We start from the raw sequence: 12,809 nt of genomic DNA on the forward strand, positions 1-12,809 counted from the left end.
CATTTACATTATAATCCATGAATATCATAAATGTCCTGAGAGAACAATTTAAAACCCTGCAATCTATGTTATGTAGTGGATGAGTGGCTTAATGGATAGATTTAACATTAACCTCATTGTTTATTCTCCACAAATCGGGTTAAAACAAACTCCGTCCATTTCTCCAGGAATGTTTCTGGAGCACAACACCAAAACTGTTCAAGATAACATCATGAAATACATTGTACACACATTTAATCTAGTGATCTAGTAATGCCTTTTGCTATGAGAGAGTTTTCAATAGCAGATGATTCATAAATATGGTCTGTGATGGGTGGGGATTAAATATTTCTCAGCAGAGAGATAACGTTTGACAGTGAGCTAGCCAATTGAAAAAGTGACTCTAATTGTGCGATAATTGGACAAGTGTGCACCATAGTGCAATTTTTTTTGTGCGTTCAGAAAGTGAGTGTGGAATTAACCAATGACAAAAATGGTTGCCATATAAGTATTGCAGAAAACATTGTGCGATTGGTTAGTTTTGAAAAGTTGGAGGGAGACCAATCAGCAATGAGTATCACCTCGGAAGTGTTTACTAGGTTGGAACAGGCCAGCACAAACCAACTGAAAATGGAAACGTATCGTAAGCTGTCATGCAGGACCATGCAACCAAATGATAACCAAAATTATTTTCTGTCATGCACGAAGCTGCCTCACAGATTATTTCACGGAAGTGCCTTGTATTTTTCAACACTCTGATCTATTGTTTTGACAAAGTCATAGAAATTAACTAAAGTGTTTGAAAATATTGGGACACTCACTGATAGATTTGTTGCAAATGACGTAATATAGTCTGTAAGAGATACCATGATTGTGTGTTTTATGTTTCAGGTATATCAGCACATTAAGTAATATAGTCTGTAAGAGATGCCATGATTGGGTGTTTTATGTTTCAGGTATGCCAGCACATTAAGTAATATAGTCTGTAAGAGATGCCATGATTGTGTGTTTTATGTTTCAGGTATGCCAGCACATTAAGTAATATAGTCTGTAAGAGATACCATGATTGTGTGTTTTATGTTTCAGGTATGCCAGCACATTAAGTAATATAGTCTGTAAGAGATGCCATGATTGGGTGTTTTATGTTTCAGGTATGCCAGCACCCACACATGGGAATGCGCACCTGGGGTGCAGAAGCAGTTACCTCCCTTGTGAGAGCAGCTCTTTCATACAAGTTCGATCCACCTCTAGAAACAAATGTTGTAAGTAATTATTCACATACGTTTTAAATCCTTAATTAGTTTTTAATGTAGACACAAATTTAATATTTTATTGAATGCATTTTATTTGTTTTAGTAATAGTTTGTAAAATATAATCATGCCACATATTTCCATAACACAGACATCCCAATTCATTTTTTTTTTTTAAATTCATGACAAAGATATTTTGTCAACGGAATGCATATCTTTTACTTTTCAAAACACTAGACTGTGTCAGGCTTTCTGACAGAAAATAATTTGAGGGTACATATTTAAAAACCAACCATAAGTGCCCTTACTAGGTGGATATGGGTTAGAAATGTTTTGAAATTGGACACTGCATTTAAAAATTTTAAACAGCAGTTCTCTTACTAAATCTTTTCAAAAATTATTAAAATGTAATGATTAATTTCTAAGATTTTAGGGTACTGTATATTGCCATGTATTAGCCAACTCCTTGCATAAGCCGACCTCTTAGTTTGACCCTAAATATCAAGTACAAAATCATCATGTGATCCAATCAAATAAGAGCTTACAAACTGACATAGACAAGTGTCGGGAATGAAGGAAAGCTAATATAAACTGATCAAGACTAGTTCCCTTGTCATATGGTATGGTCATGTGACAATTGTTGGAGTAATTATTGTTGTGAAATTCATGTTATGTTTTTTCAGTAGGTAATGTTATTGTTAATAATGAGCTTAACCTATTTATGGCATTACTTTACAGTTTAATGCACCCTCTCAATAAAACAATTATATTAGAAATATAATACTTTTTTGAGAAAACCCCCACCATTTTGTATCTTAAATTTGCTATATGAAAGACCGGTCCTGTCAAACAAAGATGGCGGACGGTTGGAAAGAACATTGAAATGACAATAAAACAAGTAATTTTTTTAGTATTCATCAAACTTGTAAGGCATTCAAGAACAAAAAAACTACATAATATTGCATGATGTGGTGTTTTATTTATATTGTGCTCAAATTATTGTTACATAAGGGTCTGATCAATATTTATAAGTCACTGTCGGGAGTGTTTTCGATCAGGATTTTATTAACCAATTTGTTGCCTCCATGTATAAGCCTCTGACAGAAACCGTCTGTGTGTGTGTGTGTTTGTGTGTGTGTGTTTGTGTGTGTGTGTATATCTGTGTGTGTGTGTCTGTATGTGTGTACGTGTGTGTGTGTGTGGTGTGTCTGTGTGTGTGTGATGTGTTTGTGGTATGTGTGGTGTGGTGTGGTGTGTGTGTGGTATGGTGTGGTGTGTGTATGTGTGTGTGACATAATTAAATAAAGTACAAAGCTTAGGGAAATGGTCTTTACTTGTATTTAGTGGTACTGGGCATACTAACTTCAAAGGGAACCAGCTGTGGAATGTTCAAATCATGATGTAAGAGAGACAACTCTTACTATCACATTAGAAATAACATGGCCCAGATTATAACAAAGAATGTTATTAAGTGTTCCATATGTGAATGGTGCATGTATGTAATTACTGCTTTACTCAAATGCATAGAGCACACATTACACATATGTAAAATGTTGGATTTACATGGTACAGACCTTGCCTCTTCTCGTTCACCATCACTCCCCTGTGACTAGTTAAAGGAGAGTAATTTTTATCTCCCCTTAGCATGAGAATTTAAATGGTATCACTATGGTAATTTCTTAAATGACATCCTCATAATCCAAGTTAGGGAAGCCATTAATCACTGCCCTCAGTTTTGTTCGATTCTCCCAACCATGCCACAAAACTCTCAAAAAGAGGTTCATTGGCACCACCCCTGGGGTCGACCAGTAGCCATCGGGCCCTGAGCACAAGTTGAGATCTGGTAGTAGGTAAGAACATGTCAATGATAGTGTGAGAAGCACAAATTGGCTCTATGCATGTATTGTTACCCACATGTAACTGGACAGTCCAAAAGGTTTTTTTTTCATTTTCACCAGCATAAAATTGGAACGCTGGTGGAGTGGAGGTATTGTATACTTGCAATAAATGGCAAATGGTAACAATAAAATAGTTTAGTGGATAAGGTAGGCATCTTCAACTTAATATGCAATATGACTTATACACTACGCCATCCTTAAAACAGACGTAAACATGTGGTCATTTTTGTGCAGATGTTATGAATCACCTGTTTGTTGATTCAATCATTTAAATCAGTAAGTGGCTCTGGTGGGAATATTACAATATTCAGTATTGTTGACAATTAAAAGTTACAGTTTGTTTTGTTTAATGACACCACTAGAGCACATTAATTTATTGATCATCAGCTATTGGATGTGAAACGTATGGTAATTTCAACATAATATAGTCTTAAAGAACAAACCCGCTACATTGTTCCGTTAGTAGTTAGAGATTGTTAAATAAAACATTTCCTTCTTCTTATTGGGATGTCATTACATTGTTTGCTTAGGGGGCGGGACATAGCCCAGTGGTAAAGCACCCGCTCGATGCATGGTCAGTCTGAGATCGATCCCCGTCGGTGGACCCATTGGGATATTTCTTGTTCGAGCCAGTGCACCACAACTGGTATATCAAAGGCCGTGGTATGTACTACCCTATCTGTGGGATGGTGCATATAAAAGATCCCTTGCTGCTAATCAAAAAGAGTAACCCATGAAGTGGCGACAGCGGGTTTCCTCTCTCAATATCTGTGTGGTTCTTAACTATATCTCTGACGCCAAACAACTGTAAATAAAAATGTGTTGAGTGTGTCATTAAATAAAACATTTTCTTTCTTGTTTGCTTGGTACCAGTATTTCAGTTGCTGTGCTAAAAGGCCACATCAGATTGAGTCTCATACAGGGTATTTTTTATATTTCTATATTTCTAAGTGGGAGGCTGTTTAATCGCAGTGGGCACAATGGTGTTATGCACATATCTAAACAATGTAATTAATGTTCAATATAGTTGGAACATTTTAGAAGTTACAATACCCATTGAAATTTGTCAATTGCCAGCTAATTTTGATGACTGCATGGTCTCATATAAAATGTGAAGCTGGATGATCTTGTACAAATTATACTATAGTCGGGGTGCCAAATGCGAATTTTGGGCTGAGATGTGCAAAATTTGGTGCATAGTTGTTCTCTGCGGATTTCTACTCTCTAGGGGGTCCACATCGATAATCCACCGGGTGCCACCCGAGCACCCTTGAGGAATTTGAGAAAATCAAGATGGCGTCCAAGATGGCAGCCAAATGAAGGAAATAGCTATAACTTCTTTATTATTTGACAAAGAACAATCATTTTTGTGTCTACCCCATGGTTTTATAGGCCAAGGAACCCATTGGTGCCATCAAAATTCAGGTTTGATAAATGGGTCGTGTAAATCCAAGATGGCGTCCAATATGGCTGCCAAAATTGGGGAAATGGCTATAACTTCTTTATTATTTGGCACAGAATAATAAGGTTTGTGTCTACCCCATGTTTTTATGGGCCAACGAAGCCACTGGTGTCATCAAAATGCAGATTTAATAAATGGGTTACTTAAATCAAAGATGGCGGCCAATTTTTTATTAGGTAAGAAATGAGGCTGCCCATTCACTTTTGCTGATATTCGTCCGTAAACAGTTTAATTTGTTACAGTATCTCAACACAGTTACATGCACTTTCCCTATGGTGATGAAAGCTAATCCATTTCAGTTCTGTTCTTGAACACTAGGTGTCTCTCCTGATTAGTTCTTTTGTTTTAGAAGGAGAGAAAGTCATTTTCTCGAGCACATGTTTTCAGTTACAGATTTGGCATGTCCATAACTGGACCTTGAGTGTAGAATTCCTTGATTCCTAGTTTGGCCTAGGTATAACAGACCATTATTTGTCGCAGAAAGTACAGTAGCCTACAGGTAAGTATAGGGTAACATATTACTTCAACAGTATTAGAGCTGATTATCAATCAGAAAAAGTTCCATATTGCATCTAGAGTGCCACATATTGTCCAAATTGGAAATTAATATTGGTCTTCTGCAAACATTGTGAATTTGAATTTCACCAGGACTATTGACTCTCATAGCATTTTAGATCGATGGATACTTGCCCAAAATAAAGCTATCTTTAGGCCTAATCCAAAACGAAAGCTGTAAAAGTCCTGGAATCTGGATATACGTTTGAATACGTTGGAAATCCAGATGCTGACATGAAAGCAGTCATCAGTGAAGCCACCTCCTACATTGCTGCCTGCTACGGCACAGCAATAAGACCAAACGATTCTATGTCAGATGTTCGCTACAGAGTTTGGGTCGCAAAGATGGGAAGGAAAGGGGCCTCCATACAGCCGAAATTGCAATCTCTACTCCCATCGTCACAAGCATTCGAAGAAAATGTCAAACGGGCTCATCTCCAGGCATCAATATGGAAAGCGGCGCTTGAGCCTGATCCGCCGGTGATGAATGCTTGTGACTATGGGTGGGTGAGAGATGAACACTTCAAATCCCTTCAGCCGCTAACCGTCCAACAGTAAAGGCAGTTTGCACCTGAAGAGGTAATAAAGATGATACAGTGTTCCTGTGCCGCCGATCAACCCTGTTCGTCAATGAGATGTAGTTGCATTTCAGCACAACTTGGTTGTTCCATCTTCTGTAATGTGGGGGTGAAGAAGGATGCTTCAATCCACGAACCCTGAGTCTGAACACAGAAGACATTGACTCCGATGCCGACACTGACAATTAAAGTGAGCAGCTGACATCCACAGGCTACCATGTTCACTTCACACCACACCATACAACATACCCATGGCCGTGATCTTTAACATTCCATTGGATTTTAAAAGTGGTCAATGAAGTCACTGTAATAAAGGGTGTCCCGGAATGAATGCCACATTCAGCAGTTCTATATTTTTGGTCAGGTATCCTTATTTCTAATTATATATATTGGTAATTAATAACCATACACAGATGTTCAGTATGATACATGTATCTACTTGAATTTCTAATTGTTCTAGCTTCACCCCTTTAATTCCCTCTGACATTGAATACTGGTATCAGATTTGACTCAACTAGTGGGTTTGGCATTCTTGGAACCCTGTAGTGTTACATTATTTCGTCCATGACAAAGTGAAATTATGTCACTCACAAATCTTTAAATCAACATATGTTTTAATCTTTTTTCAGATATACCTTTCATGAATATATGAGGGGGTTTTTTAACGTTTAACAGTTCTATACATGGGTTCATTCGCCATATTGTATTGGCTGCCATCTTGGATTTGCGTGACCCATTTATTAAATCTGAATTTTGATGGCACCAATGTCTTCAATGGCCCATGAAACCATGGGGTAGACACAAAAATAATTGTTCTGCGTCAAATAATAAAGAAGTTATAGCTATTTTCTTCATTTGGCGGCCATCTTGGACGCCATCTTAATTTTATCAAATTCCTCAAGGGTGCTCGGGTGGCACCCGGTGGATTATCAATGTGGACCCCCTAGAGAGTCAAAATCTGCAGAGAACAACTATGCACCAAATTTTGCACATCTAAGTGGTGATTCCTCCCGACTACTATGTCTTTTGCAGGGCTAGCTCTGGGTGAGCAAAATATTTTGCCAAATTGTTTATTAAACTTCAAAAATTGAAGAAATCGACAGTTATTTTCAAAAAAAAATGTCTGTTATTACATAAAATTATTTCGCCAAATTAAAATAAAATTCGCCAGTTGCTTTCAAAATTCGCAATTGGTGAATTTGGTGAGTGCCAGAACTAGCCCTACTGTTGTAAGTATTTTTATTGCATGCAGTCTGTTTATTATATTTGAATGTCGGAGGCTGTTTGATAAAAGTAGGCTGTTGAATGCCGCAAGATGTATAATGGAAACTATGAAATGTAGGTGGCAGTGGCGGCAACAGTAGCTTCTGAAGATGGCTGTTTGCCACCAACTCATGAACACAACATATGCAGAAGAAAGGAAGGAAGGAAGGAAGGAAGGAAATGTTTTATTTATTGACGTACTCAACACATTCTATTGACGGTTATATGACGTCAGACATATGGTTAAGAACTACACAGATATTGAAAGAGGAAATCCGCTGTCACCACTCTTTTCAATTAGCAGCAAGGGATGTTTTATATGCACCATCCTACAGACAGGATAACACACATCACGGTCTTTGATATACCAGTCGTGGTGCACTTGCTGAAACGAGAAATAGCTCAATGGGCCCACCGACAGGGATCAATCCCAGACCAACTGTGCATTACAATATACACAGAATGTTCACACACTAAAAAGAAGAAAGAAAATACCTTGAGCACGTTTGATAGATTTTATATACTAACATTTACTCTCACCTACCCATGTAACTGTTTGGCACATGAATGTTTGAAAGATGATGCATCTGCCACAGACTGATGGAGTAGATTCTGTATGTCTGCTCCTTGATATTTAAAACTGTTAATTGGAAGAAGATAAAATGCTCCTGTCTTTAAAAGTGCTTTGAAAGTACTTTAAGGTATCGACTTTCAGTTTAATCAGTATTAAGTAATTTGCCCTTCTGGCTAATACATGCATTTTAAAATCAATATTCTTGAGAGAAATGCATGCGTTTTGTAAGATTACGTGGGTTGAGTAATCACTGACACAAATAAGAATCAAGTGCTCTTGTACTTGAATACTAAAAGTTCTGATCAAACTGTGGTGTTGGGAACTGGCTTCAGTGGGCCTTAAAGACTTGTAGGTGTTGGGTTCACATCCCTGTACCTGCTCTCATCCAGAGTGAGTTTTGACTGCTCTCACCCAGATTGAGTTTTGACTGCTCTCACCCAGAGTGAGTTTTGACTGCTCTCACCCAGAGTGAGTTTTAACTGCTCTCACCCAGAGTGAGTTTTAACTGCTCATATCCAGGGCGAGTTTTAACTGTTCCCACCCAAAGTGAGTTTTAACTGCTTTCACCCAGAGTGAGTTTTAACTGCTCTCACCCAAAGTGAGTTTTAACTGCTTTCACCCAGAGTGAGTTTTAACTGCTCACATCCAGGGTGAGTTTTAACTGTTCCCACCCAAAGTGAGTTTTAACTGCTCTCACCCAGAGTGAGTTTTAACTGCTCTCACCCAAAGTGAGGTTTAACTGTTCTCACCCAGAGTGAGTTTTAACTGCTCACATCCAGGGTGAGTTTTATCTGTTCCCACCCAAAGTGAGTTTTAACTGTTCCCACCCAGAGTGAGTTTTAACTGCTCTCACCCAGAGTGAGTTTTAACTGCTCTCACCCAGAGTGAGTTTCAACTGCTCTCACCCAGAGTGAGTTTTAACTGTTCCCACCCAGAATGAGTTTTAACTGCTCTCACCCAGAGTGAGTTTTAACTGCTCTCACCCAGAGTGAGTTTTAACTGCTCACATCCAGGGTGAGTTTTAACTGTTCCCACCCAAAGTGAGTTTTAACTGTTCCCACCCAGAGTGAGTTTTAACTGCTCTCACCCAGAGTGAGTTTCAACTGCTCTCACCCAGAGTGAGTTTCAACTGCTCTCACCCAGAGTGAGTTTTAACTGTTCCCACCCAGAGTGAGTTTTAACTGCTCTCACCCAGAGTGAGTTTTAACTGCTCTCACCCAGAGTGAGTTTCAACTGCTCTCACCCAGAGTGAGTTTCAACTGCTCTCACCCAGAGTGAGTTTTAACTGTTCCCACCCAGAGTGAGTTTTAACTGCTCTCACCCAGAGTGAGTTTTAACTGCTCTCACCCAGAGTGAGTTTCAACTGCTCACACACAAAATGATTTTTAACTACTCACATCCAGAGTGAGTTTAAGTACTGGTAACATCCAGAGTGTTTTAACTGCACACACCTAGTTTTGACTGGTCACACCCAGAATGAGTTTTGACTGCATGCTTCCATCCAAAGTAAATATTCAATGGGGAGGTTTAACACCACTACACAAACTTCTCTCTCTCTCTCTCTCTCTCTCTCTCTCTCTCTCTCTCTCTCTCTCTCTCTCTCTCTCTCTCTCTCTCTCTCTCTCTCTCTCTCTCTCTCTCTAACAACTATTAACCCATTTCTTGGACAGCCAGCCCTAAAACAGTACAATTGAATCTTAATTAGTTGGCTATAAGCACACATAAAAACCTAATTAAAATAACTCAATAACATGTTGCAGGGTTAGCCCTGGGTTGCTAATTTTGTTCGTCAAAAAATTTGCCAATCTTCAATTTCTTTTGCCAATCTAAATATGTATTCACCAAGTACATGTACATGTTGGCATTTCAGTCAAAGGTATATGCAAAAATGTACTTATTATTTAGTTTACATCTTGTATGACATTGTTTTGGAGAGGTCTATTTTTATACGCCCATCTATGGGTCGTATTATGGTATGGCGTTGTCCATCTGTACGTCTGTTAACTTTTTTTGTCTGGACCATATCTTGCATATAGATGCATACAGGACCATCAAAACTCACTTGTAGGGACAACTTGGGATGCTGATGTGTCGTGTACTATTACTAGGTCACTGTGACCTATTTTTCACGGTTTACTACACAAAACAGTAAATCCTTTTCTGGACCATATCTTGCATACAGATGCATACAGGACCATCAAACCTCACATGTAGGAACAACTTGGGATGGCGGTGTGTCGCGTTCTATTACTAGATCACTGTGACCTACTTTTCAGTCTTCTGCACATAACAGTAAATCCTTGTCCAGATCATATCTTGCATACAGATGTATACAGGACTATCAAACCTCACATGTAGGAACAACTTGGGATGGTGGTGTGCCGCGTACTATTACTAGGTCACTGTGACCTACTTTTCACGGTCTACTGCACATAACAGTAAATCCTTGTCCGGATCATATCTTGCATAGAAGACCATCAAATCTCACATGTAGGAACAACTTGGGATGGTGGTTAATCCACAACAAACTGTTCATCTATCCCATTGCAAAAATTTCACATAATTAGAATTGAATCATACCCGTAACATATTCATTAATATAGATACTCTTGTTTACTCTAATAGTGGAATGCTGCTGATGTATAGGGCAGGCTGTAACCCAGTACATGTAGTAAAACATTCATCGGATGTGTGGTCAGTCTAGGATCGATCCCCATCGATGGGCCCATTGAGCTATTTCTCGTTCACGTCAGTGCACTACAACTGCCATATTAAAAAGAGGTGGTTTTACTTTTTGTATATGTGTATGCATCAGATAATGATTTAAACTGTAATTTGAAATAAATATATTCATTCAATATATATATGTTCCCCCAAAGTTTCACCAGACTAAGATATACACTATTCAATGTCATATATTTTTGCACTACAAGTGTGAAATGGTAAGTACATAATGTTTATGAGTTGTATCATTCAGAATGTTTTGGGATATATGTGTGCAAAATTGTGGAATGAATGTAGCCCAGAACAAAAAAGTAAAGTTTGTTTTATTTCACGACGCCACTAGAGCACATTGGACCTCAAACATATGGTCATTCTGACACTGTTTTTCAGAGGAAACCCGCTGTCGCCACATAGGCTACTCTTTTATGACAGGCAGCAAGGTATCTTTTATTTGCGCTTCCCACAGGCAGGATAGGACAAACCATGGTCTTTGTTGAACCAGTTATGGATCACTGGTCGGTGCAAGTGGTTTACACCTACCCATTGAGCCTTGTGGAGCACTCACTCAGGGTTTGGAGTCGGTATCTGGATTAAAAATCCCATGCCTTGACTGGGATCCGAACCCAGTACCTACCAGCCTGTAGACCAATGGCCTAACCATGACGCCACCAAGGCCGGTCCGTAGTCCAGAACAGGTCCCAATTCCCTTTCGCTTTTATTACAATTTTTAAACATATGATGAGATATTAAAATAATTTTAAAGTGACAAAAAGAGTTTATGTCCAGTTATAAAACATTTACGGGGTTTTTTCCTTTTCTCTTGACCATACATCCCATGATATCCACCCTCCACACATACTTGACTTATTTGTATGTTTTAACTGAATACTGTTTTGGTGTCCAACTCAAGATTATAGCCAGTCACCCAAAATAAAGACAAAGAAAACGTCTTTATACATTATATTATTGCTGTCAAAACACGTACTGGCGTGCGACTGTCTTTCACAACTGAAAAATGGCTGGTACCTTTGGATGTTCATCGAAGTACACAAAATTGTTTATGCTAAGCGAAACATTTAATTCTGATGAATTCTTGATAATTATGTGTTTGTTTTTTGGCGACTAGTATTATATATTGAGTAGATTTTCCTGTTTGGAATACCAGTGTCTGTATATTTGATGTGCTTGCAGTCATGTTCAGATGTTTGTAGCAGTTGTTTTTTGTTTTTTTCTGATATATATTCTTTCATAAGTATTTCAAAGTTATTGAAAGGTAAAACCTGGTTTTGGGTACTACAAACATCAGAATAACAACAAAAACCTTGTTTATACAGATACTGATATTATTAACTGAAAAATATCTTCAGTATGTAATTGTAGTCATCAAAAGTGGCCTGTTAGTTGAAAACATGTTACAATAGCAGCAACCTCAGGACAATCCCTTTAGGATGTATACCACCAAATCAAATCCCATAGACAATAGTAACATATGTGGCTAAAACTCCTACCTGCAGCGTAACAATCGACACATACACCAAGGATATAAATACTACCACCCCTCACCCTTAAAGTGAATCAGAAACAATTAGGGGTCAAGCTGCTCATTTCAGAGATAACAGGTAGCGTCTATGACTACCCTAGTTCTGCACAACATTTGAGTACATTTTTTTTTTACAGGTACCCCATACATGTTTCAAGCACAAGGCTACTTGACACAGTGATACTAGATGAAATAAGATTGCATACATTTTTGGAACAGATGAAACTATTTTTTTTTATGACCAACACACTCACATTTATCACCAATCACAGGACTTGTGGTGTTAACTTCTCTATCAAAAGTTTGGTGCACCTCGAACTTTGACCCAGCCGGAAGTTATTTGATTTAGTACTACCTTTAATATCAACTAATGAAATTATATCATTGAATCAACTTGTTTAGGTTATATGCATGACATTCGTAACAGATGGTGATAGCCACCTATATTTCATTGTCACCTGTTATTTCTATTGTTAATGACATTACTGTTACAGTTGCATATCTTAATAAGTTAATGGAGATTTTTGTTTTAAAGGGGTTGTATCAAAAGTGAATAAAAAAATAAAAAAATCTTTTCTTTTCAAAATATAAAGATTATATCTTCAACAACATGCTGATAAAATATTACAATTAAATAATTTCATTTACCAGTTTTAAAAAAAATGTCTTGAGAAATCTGCAGAGGGTACTCAACACGTTCAGTGTGTGTTATGATAGTTATCACATACCTATTTTGTACCCATAATTCTTTGACTCGTTTGAGGGTGCTGTGATACAGATTTTTTTTTTACTGTTTATTTTTACACAGAATTTCTGACAAAAGCACTGTTTACACATTGTTTCATTTTGTTTTCATATTCTCATGTTAGGTACTGTACTCACTGTACTTAGTATGCAACTATTTGTATGATAGATTAATTTGCAATTAGTCCTCTTCCAGTTCAACCAGAGGACACTATAGGTTTCATCTCCATCCTTCTGTCCA

General features: G+C 37.9%; 1 protein-coding gene across 1 annotated transcript in view; it reads left to right on the plus strand.

The window, feature by feature from the left end:
* The window catches only part of LOC121368172 (protein MON2 homolog), a 488,300-nt gene that overhangs the window by 427,215 nt on the left and 48,276 nt on the right, over positions 1-12,809 (plus strand). The window contains exon 20 of the mRNA XM_041492790.1: positions 1,131-1,241. Coding sequence (XP_041348724.1) covers positions 1,131-1,241 — 111 coding nt within the window. The remainder of the gene's footprint in view (positions 1-1,130; positions 1,242-12,809) is intronic.

This window comes from Gigantopelta aegis, chromosome 3 (assembly GCF_016097555.1).
Source record: "Gigantopelta aegis isolate Gae_Host chromosome 3, Gae_host_genome, whole genome shotgun sequence".
Classification (NCBI taxonomy): domain Eukaryota; kingdom Metazoa; phylum Mollusca; class Gastropoda; order Neomphalida; family Peltospiridae; genus Gigantopelta; species Gigantopelta aegis.